The 18,852-nt window shown below is 31.9% G+C and overlaps 1 protein-coding gene across 1 annotated transcript; it reads left to right on the top strand.

Annotated features, from left to right (window-relative positions):
- Positions 1–2,986: 2,986 nt before the first annotated feature.
- LOC149900028 (organic cation transporter protein-like) lies at positions 2,987–18,652 on the top strand. The gene is made up of 6 exons (XM_090113230.1): positions 2,987–3,360; positions 11,991–12,192; positions 14,869–15,124; positions 15,207–15,857; positions 17,385–17,566; positions 18,013–18,652. The coding sequence occupies exons 1-6, from the start codon at positions 3,206–3,208 to the stop codon at positions 18,175–18,177; spliced, it is 1,611 nt and encodes a 536-aa protein (XP_089969356.1). The 5' UTR covers positions 2,987–3,205; the 3' UTR covers positions 18,178–18,652.
- The last annotated feature ends 200 nt before the right edge of the window (positions 18,653–18,852 follow it).

The following is an 18,852-nucleotide window of genomic DNA, read 5'->3' as shown; positions in this document are numbered from 1 at the left end:
AATAAAATGAAATATTTTTTATTGTTTTATCCTTGATTCAGAAGGTATGATCCTGTTTTAACGTGATAACGTAAATATACGGAAGTTGTGAAAATCACCAGCTTTTATTTTAAAATAAGTTTTAAATAATTACTATTCTCAAACATATTCAATTGTGCATTAAAGCATGAATCATGCATAAGAAGCTCAAGCAAACACCCGTATTGACAAACAGTTTCCATTTACAGATTAGTTATAGGTAATGTTTCGTGTAAATTTAGTTCTGCCACGTTCTCGCTCACAGTAAATTTGGCGATATATTCTAAACTGTTATTCTGTTTATACTCCATTGAAATGTTACATTTTTTAGGCCTAACCTTGCAGTTTTTAGAGGACGCAATTTTATGTTTTTGATGTGTAGGGGGGGTCAGTGAGTAGCTAAAACCAAGTTTGTGGGGTTGCCACCCTTGTCCCACGGCCGCCATCTTGAAAATAGCGGTTGAAATAGTTTTTACGATATTATATCTCTTAAACTATTTATGTGATAAAAAAAAATTGTTAGCATTATTTGTTGCAAATTAAATTTTCTACAACTTTTTTCCAGTAACTTTTTGTCGTAGAACTATAAATAAAAAAGTTATAAGCGAAAACGTTCAGAAATTAGAGCTTTTTATATTTTTCAATAAAATTTTTTTTTATCATTTTACGAAGAAATGATATCAGACCATTTTTGTAGATTGTTTTTCGAGGAACAACTTTTATATACAACATTTTTTCATTACGTCAATAGCTAAGGTTTTACAGCGCTCTGAAGTGAGTACTATTTTTCAGTACTCCTAACTATACATATAATGGCTATTGGCTCTTTTCCCAGACTCCAGAACAATGGAAGCACACTGCAGAACATTTCAGCCCTGCTTTTCGACGTAAAAAAAACGCGCTTCCAGACTTCAAGTCAGTTCAGTCAATAATTAATTATTAATAATATTGCAAAATTAATTATTAATTATTAAAAATATTAAAAACTGATGACAAATTATTATTAGTACACACATAATATATGTATACTGTATAGTTAAGAGTACTGAAAAATAGTACTCACTTCGGAGCGCTGTAAAATCTTAGCTATTTACTTAATGAAAAAATGTTGTATATAAAAGTTGTTCCTCAAAAAACAATCTACAATAATGGTCTGATATCATTTCTTCGTAAAATGATAAAAAAAAGTTTTATTGAAAAATATTAATATCTCTAATTTCTGAACATTTTCGCTTATAACTTTTTTATTTATAGTTCTACGACAAAAAGTTACTGGACCAAAGTTGTAGAGAATTTAATTTGCAACAAACAATGTAAACAATTTTTTTTATCAAATAAATAGTTAAAGAGATATATCGTAAAAACCATATCAACCGCTATTTTCAAGATGGCGGCCGTGGGACAAGGGTGGCGACCCCACAAACTTGGTGATAGCTTCACACTGAACCCCCCTACACATCAAAAAAATAAAATTGCGTCCTCTAAAAAATGCAACCCCAAATGTAACTTTTCAATGGAATATTACATTTATAGGTGCTTTGTTGATATTTATGCAATCATTTTCGGAACGTGAATTATTTATATTTTGTTTACTATAAAAGGACGTATATTGTGAGCAATAGTTAGTATTTATATTAGGACAATGCAAATAAATTGGACTAAAGCTTTAAGTTACAACTTCCACAAAATATATTACATATTCTAATGACAAGATGTCAAAATGTATCGCCTACTAAAAAACGCAGCGCAATATCTGTGTACCACGTCAACTTGCATCGCAAAATACACAAGGAGAAATACAAACAATCTAAGATTCCAAAACTAATACAACAATCTCTTGCAGAATCAGAAGTACAATGAAACTGTAACATGGAACGGAGATAATCCACTTGGCAGCTCACAATGCGCTGATACCACCTGCCTTTATTCACTACAGTGTAGCATAGGATATAAACATCACAACTATCTAGATTCTAGATAAAGTAGATGTGCTAACATCAAATTTCTGCTGGGAAATTATCACTCAATGGAGGGTAACTTTGTTGAACAAATGTTTGCGTAGTTGCATTATTGAGCGGTGTAGTCGACGGGTAAAGTTGTAATTATAAATAATATTATCATAATAACCGCTATTATATGGATTATTAATTCGAATATTCATATTATTCAATCTATTGGTATAGATTCATACAGATAAAGCATTGAAATTGATTTAAACAAAAATGTTAGTTTTCGATGTGTAGGTATTTTATTAAGTATACAAAATATTAAAAAAATAATCGTGTTATTTTTTTACAGCACTCGCCATTTTATTTAATATGGATTGGGCTAAATATATCCAATTCCTCAGTTGTACATAACATCCTTCTCAGAGAATGGTTAAGACAGCTCCGGGAAATAACAATAAAAATGTTAATTTGTGAGCATTGTCCTGAGATGTACTAAATTGAAAAATTACCCAATTACTTCATATTATATCCTAGGTCCTTAGGATTTTTACCATATCAGCTTAATTTTTTTAAAACGTAATTGATTAAAATTTTTATGTTATGTAGAGCAATCTTCACGTTGGGTAGAGATTCGTAATTCGCTCGTATATTTCTCGTGTTATCAAGCTTTTTAAAATCTTCCTTGAGCCAAGCTACAAGTTATTACTTATTATTCTGTGCTTGAGCCTAAAATATTGAAATTAACAAGAAACAAAATTTAATTTTTCGTATATCAGTTTTGTTTTGTTTCACAGATAATAAATACGACAATTCGTATTCAAACAATAGTTATTCAAATTCTTTCAAATTCATAACTCATTAAAAATTCATGAACACGTGCAACGAAATGAATATCCATCTCTTTTACACGTACACATAACCGATTGTTTATCTCTTTCGCATAATGAATTAGCTGGAATAGACGCTATCGGACCGTTGTTTATTTTTCTTTTACAATCATACACACGCAGACCCCAGTTAAGAGAGTTCGTCAGTGATTAAATCGTAATTTTACTCACTTAACTTTATTTTGGAAAAAATTGCTGATTTGACACAAAATTTCGCGCATGCGTGCTGACGAAAATACATCAGCTGTCAACGTTGCGTCATTTTTATAAACACGTGTAGTTTGATTTGAGAAAGCTTTACAAGATGTTTTTATAGTATCTATTTATTGTGTGTACGAATTTCGGGTTAAAATGGCTCGTGATGTGGGGTTGGATGGGATATTGGAGGAGATAGGGCCGTTTGGGAGGTACAATGTTATGAATTATGCGTTACTTCTGTTTCCAATATATTTGGCGGGAATGTATGGTTCAGTGTATGTGTTTGAAGCATCGGATATCGGATATAGGTAAGTCAATTTTATTATGAAGAACAAATAATTCTGAATTAAAAACAAACGAATTTTACTTAAACTCGAAATTGTAACAGTATTTGCTTACTTATCTCTATGATACTTAATAAAATAATATTTATGTGTTTAGAAATGTAGATATCGTTAAACACAATGATTATTATAATATTATTAATTCATATTTTTGGTATTTCCATGTATTTTTATAGGTTATGTGTATAGACGAAAGCTTTCACGCATGCGCAAACACTTTATGAGAGCTTTTATGTTTACAGAATGGTTTAGGTATAGCCAAAAAATTACGTGCGTTAACATTCTTTGATTATATTATATTTTAACATATTACTAACATATTATATCTACACATTATAATATAGACGTCTTTTTCTACGATTGTATAATTTAAAAACGAAAATTTAAAGGTCAAGGTTGTTATTTTTCAATTTTGAGCAGAATCGTGCGATTTTTTTAATTTTGACTAAACACGGTATAATATTGCTGTTACTTATCTTAATTGCAATTGTATTTTAAATAGATTTTACCTATAAGTTATAACCTTATTTTATCAGATTCAACTTTTTTATTTCCTGGAAAGTGAAATAAATTTTTATTTTTTATCCATAAAATTCAACCTTTTATATTTTAAGATTAAAGAGAGAAAGTAATAAAGTATATAATTATGTACTTTAATATAATATAATCAAGTAAGTATATAGTATAATATCTAGATACATAATGTAACTAATATATTAACTAAAGAATTTATTAAATAAAAGTCCTACAATTTTTCTTGGGAATCCACGAAATCCATTGATTACGATGAAAAATTCCAATATTCGATAATAAAGGAATGATTTCAAGGAATAAAAAAAATGTTTTAATTTCATAATCTACACGTGTTCTGACTTCCAATAAAATTTACTCACAGTACCTATTTAAATAAGAATTTATTATACTTTGTAATTGGAATATATTGGAATATATTCTCATACCTACTAGACAGATCGTAAAATAAAACAATTTATTAAAGTACCTACTACGTAATAAATTAACCTGTGCTATATTTTTTTTAGTAGCTTATTTATGAAACTGTTAATATTCGAATCTCTAGGTATTTAACACTATCATGCCAATTAAACTATTAGCAGAGCTAATCTGCTGAAATACTAACCTACCTTACTTGCTTTACCAATAATATTATACTAGATTCAACTTGCAAGCGAATTGAGAGCTATGGATAAGTATGATAATGCTCAAATATTGAAAATTCCTATGATATCGAAGCTACGGATATGCATAATCTAATATATTTAATTAAAAGTAGAAGGCTCTAGGTTTTATCTTCACTATAACATAGTTAAATACGCTTTCGTCTGTGGGCGATCTTTTTGTATGCGACCTTTAAAAATACGCTCTACAAATTGATAGAATTCAAGAGGTAGCTTTATCTGCACATAACGTGGATAATTACGTGTGAAGCCGGGGCGTCGTTACATATAACATAGATTACTAGGTGACCCAGCTCAAAATTTCCCAGTGTTTTTGCCAGCGTTATAATTTTACAAAGGGAAATCTTGCACGCCAGTAAATCAAGTTGGATCGTAGGTGTAGACTTCATATTAACGTTAACACGACAAAGTGAATTACGGGAGCCAAAGCGTTTAGACGTGAATGTAAGTTGATGTGATAATTATTGCGGTGTAGGAATATACGTGGTAGGATATTGATGGTGTGGTTCTGATTATTCTTATCTATCTTCTGATATAGGACAAACAGTATAGGATTTTTATTCTGTGAAGGAGAATGCCAACGAATGAATATCGAAAGCTTTTGTGACTATCTTCAAATTTTTCTATTTTACGATCTTACGATTGTAAATGATGATTTTCAAGGGTCAACCCTGCACTATTGCGTAAAAACAATAAGCAGAAATTGTATTGTTTTTTTTTTTTATTCTGTACCCAATAGTGAATCCATACTAATATTATAAATGCGAAAGTAACTCTGTCTGTCTGTTAGGTGCTCAATCACGCCTAAACTACTGAACCAATTTTCATGAAATTTGGTATGGAGATATTTTGATACAGGAGAAAGGACATAGGCTACTTTTTATCCCGGGAAAATGACGCAATCCCGGAAATCCCACGGGAACGTTAACTATGATTTTTTTTTACTGCGCGGGCGTAGCCGCGGGCGGAAATCTAGTCCATATAATAAAATGAAATTATAATCTTTGTTTAAATCTGTAGATGAATAATTAAGTACTGACGTAGTATGCAATTAATGGTTATATTATTAAAGTGAAACTTTTATTACATCGTCTCAAACTTTTTGGTCTGTGTAGCGCATGTCGCGTGACGGTCGGCTGCCGAGTAGGTATACCTACTCGGCAGCCGCGATACAAAGCAGTGTTCGGAACCGTTCGAACAGTTTCACTTTTACCGTGGTTTCATAAAACCCCACAACATTTTTTTTTACACCTTCCAAAATAACACAACCAAAACTATTTTGACGAAAACCAATATAAATGAAAATAAAAATAGCCTTCTCGGATTCTTTTCAAATAGGTTAAAATAGTGTCGTTGACCCCTCTTTAGGTAATTACTGTTAAGTGGTACGATTGATAAGTAGGTGAAATTAAATCATTTGATACCTTGACCTTTGGCAATATATTCTTTGATTAGACTTCTGTTGCCAAGGGACAAATTGTTTCTTGCAATTGAATCTTGTATGTATCTTACACAGTAGACTATATAAAAAAATTATATATTTTTCCTCTATCTTGATTTCAATCTAAAATCTTTCATTAATAAACTTCTGTTTACTTTACATTAAGACCAAATTAATTAAATAATTATTATTTAGAGTATGCTTGTGAATATTGTATTACTCGCATAGTTCCCGTTCCCGTGGGATTTCCGGGATAAAACCTATCCTATGTGTTATTCCAAGTTACCCTCTATATGTGTGCTAAATTTCATTGTAATCGGTTCAGTAGTTTTTACGTGAAAGAGTAACAAACATCCATACAAACTTTCGCATTTATAATATTAATATTGATGTAGGTGTGTGTTATGCTCTCTAACCTACACTAAATGACAATTTGGTTTTGATGTTTTTCTAATATTAAGATTGTGGTACAGCCGAGGCAAAACATGGATTAATACGATTAAAAAACCTCCATTCGTACAAGACAAGTTAAAATCCTTTCATTACGAGAGAAAATAATAATCATGAATTCTTAAATTGACAAATACTACAATATTATAGTCTCATTAGACAATGTGTCGTAAATTATATTAGGATGTAGATAATTTTCCCGCCATTAGCCATAATGCACTGTAATAATAATTGAACTCTAAACGTTTCCGTGACTAGCGGCTTATGTTATTTGAACTCTGATAAAGTAGAAACTTTTGTTTGTTTTTCAATAAAGGTTTACACACTAAGATATTTTGTGAAGACATCTTGAAGACATACTATTATTTTTTTATCGTCGTCTTGCAGTTTATAAATATGTGATAAGCATCCTTTTCTTCATTATAAAAATGTAAATATGGAACTAATTTGATTCGATACAAGTTTATGAATACTATTGGCGACGCTACGGTAAATAATAAATATAAAATTCTTCATCTGTAACTATAAAACGTATTTAATTAAAATCCTAAAATACACGCAATATCTCACTTATTTTTTTTTTTTCAAACTAGATACGAATAGTTTAAATATGTCGCTGAATGGAGATATTTTTACATACAAGCTTTTTAAAGATTCAGTGAAATTAGCACGGTCAGTAACCTAATGTTCTAAAAACCAGTTACCTACTACGGGATTCTAAATTTAGATATATTCATAATTTGAGACGGTTTCTTGAAACATTGTTTTCTATAATAGTTTATTATATTCTTAGTAAAGCTTTATTTAATGTGGAATATAATCCATACTAATATTATAAATGCGAAAGTAACTCTGTCTGTCTGTCTGTTACTCAATCACGCCTAAACTACTGAACTAATTTGCATGAAATTTGGTATGGAGATATTTTGATACCCGAGAAAGGACATAGGCTACCTTTTATTGCGAAATATTATGTACCACGGGCGAAGCCGGGGCGGAACACTAGTAGTATTATATAAGTAACTAGGCTTGTTGTATGAGTAGGCTTTTTAAAAAAAAAGCTCTTCCTCCCGAAGTCGTAGGTCGTATCTTCCCTCTAAAATAGTAGGTAGTAGGAATCATTATCATTAGATGTCTTATAATTTTCTTTAGCTTAAGCCTCTCCTTACAAATTCTTTTCATGTAGCTTTTCTAATAAATAAATATTTTTCAGGAGATAGCATAAGAATAAATTTAACCTCGTTTTGAGTTACTTCAGGCATTTAGGGATAGAGCTTCGAAATCCTCAAAATTTTTGAGTAGGATATTAATATACATAAACACATTACTTAAAGGCATAAACACATTACCATATAATATTATATGAAATACGATTCCATTGACACAATATTCGGCAATACAACACAATATGACAGCGACACCCCAAGAGGCATGCAAATGTATGTAAATATCTCTCCTCAATACCTCTGTACTGATCATTTTGTTACGATTACCTTATGTTAGCCGACTTCGAGAAAGAGGGTTATGTTTTTCATGTGTGTATGTTTATGGCAAGGTCTAGAGAGTCAATGAATAGATCGTTTTGTGAGTTGTGTTTATAGTTTACTAGCTTTCCGCCCGCTTTGTCTAAAACATAATAAATTACACATATACTAAAACCTTCCTCTTAAATCACTCTATCTATTAAAAAAAACCGCATCAGAATCCGTTGCGTAGTTTTAAAGATATAAGCATACATAGGGACAGAGAAAGCGACTTTGTTTTATACTATGTAGTGATGATTGTAAATGACAATATATTTTAAATATTTTTTGGCATTTGTGAAGATCGTAAACACGTTTTCTATAAAGATTAACCTTTATTAAAATTTAAAACTACCCTCAATTAATTCATACAATTTTTGCATTATTTTTCTTTGCGAATCTTTCAACTTTTAAAACCTCACAAAACAACGTATCAAAAATACATTCTAAATATCCCATAATGGGTCAATATAAATAAAAGTTTAAAAACGTTATGTCTGCTCGTTAGTCACGTACAAATGTGATAAACTCATTCAATGCAGGATTATCAGTACTAAGCGGTTTATTTGTTTCTCTATAATTGTTTAAATGTTGTGTGTGTGAATGCACGATATTTTTATTTAACTTTGATGCTTATCAAATGTGATAGTGTTATGTGTATTTAGTAGTGAGTGAATAATTAGTTATGGCTGAACGGAATTCAATGAACTTTACGAAATAATAGAGCTCTTTTTTGACTAAATCGCCTTATGAAATAACTTTACTTGCGTTAAATCAAGCACATAATTATCTAATTTTACTTAGAGTCTCATCCTTACACTTTGAATCCCAATACTTTCTCATAATAATTATACATCAACAACACAATATCGTGTGCTGGCCTCCGATGCCACAATTGATATTTTTGCTAGCAGTACAAATACTGTCCTAGACCTCTGTATCAGGTACTTGGATGCATGTAGCCGCACGTAATATGTAACTCCGTTTTGTTTTTATTTTTGTTAACGTATTGTTATTTGTTACTAAATTCTATGTACGCTTTGGTATTATTGCTGTTAGTACAAAGAATAATTCTGTTTCAATAAATAAATAAATACAGAAAATCTAACATTGAAACAATCGCGAAAAATAAACAGATTATCACAAATATACGGATACACCTCCACAAAAGGTCAAAAGCGAATATTTGTAAACAAAATATACGATTAATAATTACTGTATGCTTACACTTTGAAATCAACACGCCAGTTTCATGTTTTATGTAATTAATTAGGATCTATCCATGTTGTTATTAATTAATGAAATAATAGATAGTGTTCATCATTGAGATAAGTTATAGTTATAGTTATCGATATTGAACCGTGATAAGGTTACGATATAGGAAAATAGTTAAATCAAAATAATATTAACAAAGTACCTACATACAATATTATCATTAGAATATTACGTAGACAGTAGACTATGTAGAGCCTCCTGGAAAATTGTCAAGTGCGGCAAAATTCAGAGTACCTAATGGACAAATTCATTAATCATATAAGAGATGTTAAAAATAAAATATATTTAAAAAAGTAAATCTTTTTAATTTAATATTTAAATTGAAAGAAAACTCATCAAACATTTTTACAGAGCCCAGGAACCGCGAAAAGCTTATATGCTACGAGCTACGACAGAAAAGCACAACAATGCACGCAAAATAAACGTGTTGTTTATTTGTCATAGAAAAAGCGCATTCCGAAGCACTCAGCTGTCGATTTCTAAAGGAACCTTTGGGGTTATTTTTCGAAAAAGTCCATTGTAATCCAAAACCGACAAACGTTACGTCACGGCCGTATAAATCCAATTCGAGCGGCAATTGTTACGTACAAATATACCTATACAAACATATCCTGTGTGTATCATAACTCGATAGAAGTGACAATGCCACGAATCCACGCCGAATATTGATATATGCCACAGTTGACATAAATCTTAGTTCTTACAAGGAACGTGGTTTGGGTACTAAAGTGCTAAAGTATTTTTTGTACCGAACGTATTGCACACGTATCTTATACTAGCTGTGCCCTACTGTTTCACCCACATTGCTCCGCTCCTGTTGGTCTTAGCGTTATGATATTTAGCATATAGCTTTCCTCGATGAATGGGCTATCTAACACTGAAAGATTTTTCAAATCGGACTGTATTAGTCCGATTTGAAAAATTCCTGAGATTAGCGCGTTCAACCAAACAAAATCTTCAGCTTTATAATATTAAAGTATAGATTAAAGTAATAAAAAAACTGATTGTGAATACTATACTAGACTTGTGAATAATATAGTCCTATAATATTATAATGAATAAAATATAATTTAAGAACGATTTTAAATAATTTATTTTCTGCACCATATATTTTAAGAAAAAACAATGAAAGAAGAGAGTACTTGAACCTAAAAACCGTTAAGTTTTATTACTGAAATTAGTCACTTAAATTGCTGTAATTAGTCACTTAATTGCTTTATATGTCGTGACTGAATTTAGAATACAATTTGGACAAATTTTGCACAAACTTATTCAGCAAATACCAAATACTTTCCTTTTTTCCTGGGAGCGAGCAAAACAGCTATCTAGCAAACAAAGATGTAACAGGCGTACATAATTCATTCATTCAGCGTACAAAGCAGCCGTCACTTGATATGAAACCAAGTATTACGCTATCACATACAACTGGTCGTACACCGCACAATCAATCACGCCTGGAGACTGATATTAATTGTATTTGTTATTAAATTGATATCCACACAGGCTACCGTTTAGTTTATACTGTGGCAGTTTTATTAAGTGTTAGAACAAACAATCGAATTCTGGATGATTTGTTAGCCAGAGAATAATTGGTAATGGACTCCATAGAATTAGATTTTTTTTAACCCATTTGTAATGCAAAAGATGGACTTCAAAATATAGAAGTTGATGTCGTCAAGTAAATTCCTTTCCTGTTAAAAATTATTTCCGTCGGTACTCACCATGGGCATGATCCTAATTATATGGATGATACGAATATCTGCAGAATTCATATTTCACTGAAAAGTGTAGCAACTAGCAATAGTGTATTTCGCAGAAAATATTATTTCATATAGTGAAAGCTTTACGCGTGTCATATTCTTTGAAGTGTATTTTGCTCTCTTTACTACTTTTGTTTACTAGTATCCTAAACCTAGGTACATATTGCAATTTTTAATCAAACTTATCTGTAAGAAGCGTAGCATTATCAATGATATCAATATTGTTATAACCGTTATATTATCTGTGAATCACAAGTAATCAATTTAAATTTGAATTTGAAGGAAGAAATCCTAACTACCTACAAATCAAATAAAACATAACAAATAACCACAGTACAGAAACATAAGCAGTAGCAAAAATGAGTACCTGGATTACCTACGTTCACAACGTACTGCCGCAGGGCATACCGCGTATTAATGCCCACATAATCAGAAACATTGGTCCAAGTGTCATGTAGTTGGACATCACTCGGACAAGGATTGTGCCGGCAGGCATGTTGTACCTCTTTGTAGTAGATAGGTGTAGGGATTTTTAGCTTCGTGTATGTGGTAGTATGACAAAATTGTTTTGATTTATTGTAGGTGAGTGGGAAAATATTATTTTTTAGGTCGGAAACGTGTAAAATACATTTGTAAGGTACATAAATACTTTATTGCACAAAATCTACCATGCTGCTGAAATTTTCACGTTTTAAAATGAATAACAATGTATCTAATTGATTTACCATGCAAGTTAAATTCAACTTAGCAACAGTAATACAACTAGAGTTTAGTGCTTTTAAATAATCAAAATTTTAACATCATTATAGATACTTCGTTAATTGACCATTTAGTTCCTCCTCCATTTTAGTTACTTAGTGCCAATAAAATCAGCTATATAAATCAATCGCCCTTATAAAAAAACATATAAAAACATGTAAAACAATAACTAATCAATAATTGTCCACAGATGCAACATAACGCAGTGCGAAGGTCTAAACACATCATGGCTAGACTACGCGATACCCAAGGATAAGAATGGACCCTCTAGATGCAAGCAATATGTACCAAGAGAGAACGCTAATGATACATGCAGTAAGGACTCGTTTGAAAACATTGAGATGGATTGTGAATCGATTGTGTATAGCGATGAGGATTCCGCTGTTAGAGATGTAAGTTTGTTTTGATATTATTTTATCACTAGCGGTCCGCCCTGGCTTCGCCCGCGTTTTCAAAGAAAAACCCGTTCCCGTAGGATTTCCGGGATAAAACCTATCCTATGTCCTTTCTCGGGTATCAAAATATCTCTATACCAAATTTCATGCAAATTGGTTCTGTAGTTAAGGCGTGATTGAGTAACAGACAGACAGACAGAGTTACTTTCGCATTTATAATATTAGTATGGATAGTATTAGACTGCTGTAATCGGTCATCATAATGTCTGGGCGATAAGAAGTCAGGGAATTGAGTAACTACAATATTTTTTTTAGAAAAGTAATGAAATCATAACAGATAATTATTACCCAAAATATTTTTGTATTTGAGACAAAAATAAGTAGGTACGTAATTTAAAGATTTTCAAGTGTTAGGCAAAATATTCAAAACTTAAATAGGTATCAACTTTTTATACGAAATAAAGTTTTCACAAAAATCTCCCATCAATATTAAAAAAAAAATTATGAGAACTCTTCGTATGCTTTTTCCGTTTCGTTTACTTAATTTTAATAAACATTGCCACACTAAACGTAAACAAACATACACCAGGGCCTGTAGACAAAGTAACAATTACAAAACGATAACGAAGTTAGAAATCGCAAAAATGTATGGGATTGACATACGCCGCGTTAGATCACGTGGTCTATCTAATGTCAATCCCATACATTTTTGCGATTTCTAACTTCGTTATCGTTTTGTAATTGTTACTTTGTCTAAGGCCCCTGGCATTCTAATTTCATAACACCTGAGACACACCTACCACGTTGAGTACACGCGTAGCAAATAAATAATATCACTTTACACCTTAGATTACTTAATGATCTAAGCTTTACACACATGGCATTATCGTGGAATTTAATATCAAACAAGATTATCACAATCGTTCAAGGTGCATTCAAGTCAGACTAAAAGATTAACTAGCTGTACCCGCGACTTCGCTCGAGTGGTCAAAGAAAATAGTGTATGTCATGTGACATGTTTAGGTAATCTATCGGATATAAGATCGGATATTATAAATTAAAGAGTGTTTCAAATGCTTCATCATAATGATTTTCCCCTGGCAATGAGACGTTTCATTGTGTTTGGTGGTAGTTAATAAATCTTCCTCTTGAACCAATCTATCCATTTAAAAAAACCGCATCAAAATCCGTTGCAAAGTTCAAAAATTAGCAAGAGAAAGACAGACAGACGGACAGATAGAAAGCGACTTCGTTTTACTATGTAGTAAATATTATCAACATACGAGCATCACGCCATGTCAACAATGTTTTGATATCATATCAACATGCCGCCACCACGTGGGGGACTTTGACACGAGGTATTTTTAGACGCCAATATATCTTTTTATAAATACGTGAAGCAAAAACTTTGCATCCATTTTTACGAAAAGTGTACGGATAAAAACGTATACTTGGCACACTTATCTATAATAATATTAAAAAAACTGAAAAGCTTAGATTAAGGATTGGTCTCACCAGTCCTTAATCTAAGCTGAAAAGTTTGTTTGTTTGGTCGAACGCGCTCAGGAACTACTGCCCCCCTAGTCAAGTGGCTTTCTGTTAGCGTAGCGTTCAGTAGAATAGACTACGAATGTATGAGATTGACGTAGGCTGTAGATAAGCGTATCTACAGGTATAACATTTTAATGATATAACATTAAATCAGTGATGCAATAATTTAGTATCGTGACCCGAAAATACGACCTCATAATGATCATTTTATCGACACGACTTATCATTAGAAGATACGACTACATTTTATTTGTTGTTAATGATCTCTTATCATTGTATTTGCTATTAAAGCTATGTTTTTCTAAATTCTAATGTCTTTTTAGTTTTTATTAATGAATTTAATATTGACAAACATTTGGGTTCGTATAAAAGTGGAAAATAATAAATAAATCTAGCTTAGTTCAGAATGCCCAATATATTTTTCAGAAAAATAATACATCGGTTAAAAATAGATGTTTAGGCAATTCTCTCTAAATATCTTGATGTATTTTCCTGTAATTGTTTAAGGGCCGATTGTTCAATGCTTGGATAAAACTTATCCGTCCAATAAAGTATTACACGATAATATTAAAATGTCACGTAAACTGTCAAATACGGGCAATTAGAATACGTTTTTAAAATGGTAGTTTTATACGTTTTTCGACGGATAAGTTTGAAAAATCGGCCCTTAGCTGAGTAGACTAAATTTCTTACCATATCCAACCTGAGTATTAATTAATTCCACGTTAATCTTCAATTACTCAAAACAACAAAGACGTTATGGCACGTAATTAAAACTATAAAAGCCATCTAAATTAATAACCTACAATTTGTTCCGGATGTGTGTTAAACAGAATTAGTATAGAGTGCATGATCAAGGCATGATCTCTAAGGGCTTACAAACTGAAATTAATGAAGATTTCCGGATTCGTTTATGTGTTGTGTTTGTTAGTAATTTAATGTTTTTTTTTTTTCAATAAAAAGAATAGGTCACGGTCTTTTCAATACTTCAATACTTTTACTGAATTACTGGATAATAATTATTCTAAGGCATTTAGATTATTAAGATTTGAAATAATACGTATTTTATAAAAATCTTCACTATAGTATCAAAGAAGAAATACCCAATCTTTTCTTTTACAGTTTGACCTCGGATGCCAAAATTGGAAGAGGACTCTAATAGGCACGTTTCACAATTCAGGGCTGTTCATATCTCTGCCACTAACAGGCATCATATCAGACAAGTATGGTCGAAGGTTAGCATTATCTGTAGCTTCCCTCATGAACGGCATTTTCGGCTTTCTCAGATCTTTCTCCACTAGTTACACTATGATGGTCATTTTCGAGTTTCTCGAAGCAGCTCTGGGTGCCGGGGCTTACAGTACCGCGTTTGTTATTGGTAAGTTGGAGAAAGCCTCTAATCTATCTAATCTTTATTCCAATATGTGTGAGTTTATTTTAACATAATGTCGTTTTTACAGCGATGGAACTGGTTGGACCAAAAGGAAGAGTATTCGGCAATACCCTGATCAATGCAGTGTACGTGCTAGGTCTCATGACGCTAGCCAGCCTGTCATGGTACCTGCAAAGCTGGAGGACCCTCCTCAGAATAATATACATTCCTGCCATGACCGTGTTCTCGTATCTATGGCTTCTTAACGAGAGCGTGCGGTGGCTGATCAGCAAAGGAAGACATCAAGAAGCAACTGCAATATTAAAGAAAGCAGCAAAAATGAATAAAGTCGTCTTGTCCGATCAAGTTTTAACTCCCCTCTATGAATTGGACAAACTCTCCAGTGATCCGGATAATGAAAAGTCAAAAGAAGACTTAGTGGAAGAAGAAAAAGAATCTATGTTTATGCGAGTGATAAAATCGAGTATTATAAGGAAAAGAGTGGCTGTGTGTTCGTTTCTGTGGATTACATGTACGTTTGTGTATTACGGATTGTCCATAAACTCAGTGTCGTTGGCGGGGAATAAATATGTGAACTTTATGCTAGTGGGTTTTGTGGAGATACCCGCAAATTTCGTGTGTTTGCTAGTGTTGGACAGATTCGGGAGGAAGAGGGTGCTAGTCATTACGTATGTGCTGAGCGCATGTTTATGCATCAGCCTGTCATTTTTGCCTAAAGGTAAGTGAAGTTTTATAACACTTAAGATATTGAGACCTCTCTTTATAACGCCTCAATAATGATAGTGGTTATTTGCTATCTGAAGATAAAAGCTGAAAGATGACCTGTATGACTTTATTACTCCTAAACTCCGTAGTGTTACTAAAAATTATTTGGTACATAATAAATATCTAAGATAAGACGTATACAGTAAAATGTGCAAGACTAACTTCCCTGTAATAGTGATTAGCACACAATAATACAAACATATATACATATTGCCAAAATTGATTTGTTAGACTTAGAGCAAAGTAAGCTGATCATAAACTTTGCCTGTAAAAAAAATTATCATTCATTTTATATTTTTCTACGAAAACCTGTATGTTGCAAATCGGAAGAAAATAATTGAACCCTTTGTAACCCTTGCTTTTAGAAATATCAAACAGGAAAGTAAGGTCAAAGATGGTAGATAGCTAAAATATTATATAAATGATGGTAAGATGGTTAGCCAAACATCTATAAACTACATACCTATACAGATGCTTGCTAAACATCCACGGTAGATTTCGCAGAAAATATTTTAAATCGAAGTCGAGGTTGCTTCATATTTATCGTGTCGCCATCAAAGTTGCGATGGCGCTCACTTGAGAACCGTTTCCCGGTTCATTCATTTATTCATGCAATGTTTGTTAAACGACCGTCTCAAGTTACCCCAAGATATTATTATAGCAACAGTAAAGCTATATTATTGGTGACCCGTGCGTGAACTTTTGAAGAAACCAGTACGAAACAGTCTCAAACTATGGTTTCCTGTGAGAAATCTGCAGTATTATAATAAAATGTACGCTTATAAAAAGGAAAGATATAAATATGTTTTTAAAAGTAAAACCTTAAAGCAAGTTAACCAATTTTATTTAATGTTCATATTCTACATGACAAAATGCGTTTATTATTTTTTTCTTAACTAATCTAATACTTGCTATTTTCATCTAGGTATCATAATATCATGGTATATAAAGATAAAATATTCAAATATGTACCCATGATTTTTTGATGAACATCCATAATTTGTTAACATTCCAATTCAATCTGATACTGTGGGCTCGGGCGAAAAATTTGCAAAGAAAATCATAAATTATTTATGATAAGACCAGTGAAACTCCGCGGTCGAATCTTGGGAAAGTCAATTTAGCATAAACTGTCTTAAGGATCATCGCCTTTGTTTGCCTCAAATCGACCCTGAAAGAGATTTGAAAATGTATTTTGTTTTGTTTCTGCTTCTTTTTAAAATAACAAGGTACAATGTGAAATACATATTTATAATAAGAGCAGAGTTCAAAGTCTCATAATGTAGTCGGAATTCCTTAATTGTATACATTTGAAGTTAAATAAAACGTTTTTTTATCAAGAATTGAATAGTTTCAACCCGTAGTTTCAACCATTTTTAACAGAATTCACATATAAATAGTGGCATCAAAATTGAAAACATTCGATCAGCACTATTTTTATAACTACAGATACTAATAAAAACGTATATTCCCAATACAGGTCAGAAATGGTGGTCTCTAGTTCTATATCTTTCTGGAAAGTTCTCGATCACAGTGGCCTATAGTTCCGTGTACATCTACGTGTCTGAGGTGTTCCCGACCAGTGTGAGGCAGTCTTTATTGGCTGTATGTTCCTCGCTGGGCAGAGTTGGGTCTACGCTGGCGCCTTTGACTCCACTACTTGTAAGTTATGATGTCCTGGTACAGTTAGGACTATTAACAGATTAGCGCTTCGAATGTTAATATTTAGAAAAAGATTAATTGAAAATATTGATACACTCTAAAATCTCGCAAGTTTTTTTGGACACAGTAAAAAAGTAGAGACGCCTTAAATGCTGTTTAGACTTTGTAGACGTCACAGGACTAAAAGAGCAAAGTTAGGTTGGTATAAATGTGTTTGTTAGAAGATTATCTTATCACGTCCGCATTGCACTCCTAAGGACCTCGGTTTGATTCCGGATGAGAATAATTATTTTGTTTACCCTCTTATTACCAGTAAATAAATCATATCCTGAATTTATTAATTGTTATATTAATTGTGCCAAATATTATAAATTTATCTTATTATTCAGATTATCTTTTCCTAGTTATTAATCCCTTGCCATTAAAATTAATTGTTTATTTTACAGGCGCTATACTACGACAATCTGCCCGCCATATTCTTCGGTAGTTTAGCCCTAGTGGCCAGCGTGCTGGTCTTCTCACTACCAGAGACAATCAATCAGCCTCTCCCCGATACAATAGAAGACGCCGAAAGACTTTCTCAAAGAAAACACCAAAAAGAAAGTGCATAATACAATTATAACGAAATAAAATATAGTTAAAAAAACACGCTAAAACTGATGAAATTATTGAATTGCCGATCCTTGATAATGTAAAGTTTGTTTTAAGTGGACAAAGTCTAAAGGAGTCGGTTACATACATACTAATAAAAGCGTGATAAAAGTGATTTTATATATATATATATATATAAAACTAAAGTTTATTGTAGGTATTTGTCATTATTCTGTATTGTGAATTTTTATAAATATGCACTTTTCTATACAAGCACTAGTTCTAGTCTATGGATTGCTTCGTGTTTTCGCTTTCCGAAAAACTTTATCAACAAATTCCTATACAAATAAATCATTTTATAGATATATTATTTTTGGTATGTTTTTATTACTCGTACATTTTGAATTACTTTTACAGTTAATTCCGCTCAAACTTATTTTATAAACTGTTTGTAAATGTGTATTATATTTTTATGGACGACCTACTTTATATGTACCTGCTATTGCAATAAATTTTTAATTGTGATTTCTTTTTCTTTACCCTTACCCTTTTTATAAAGTTAAACATTCATGAATACTAAAATGAAATAAAAGCTCAAGATGGGGGTTCGAATCCTGCCCCTGCGACGCTGAACGGTAGAGTTACCTACGATGAAATTACTAAGTTTGAATATTTGATATATGTAGTATGGTAAC

This window comes from Colias eurytheme, chromosome 19 (genome assembly GCF_061535395.1).
Source record: "Colias eurytheme isolate Ceu_HAF_F1 chromosome 19, ilColEury1 Martin Lab GWU primary, whole genome shotgun sequence".
Classification (NCBI taxonomy): domain Eukaryota; kingdom Metazoa; phylum Arthropoda; class Insecta; order Lepidoptera; family Pieridae; genus Colias; species Colias eurytheme.
This window is presented reverse-complemented; position numbering and strand designations above follow the sequence as displayed.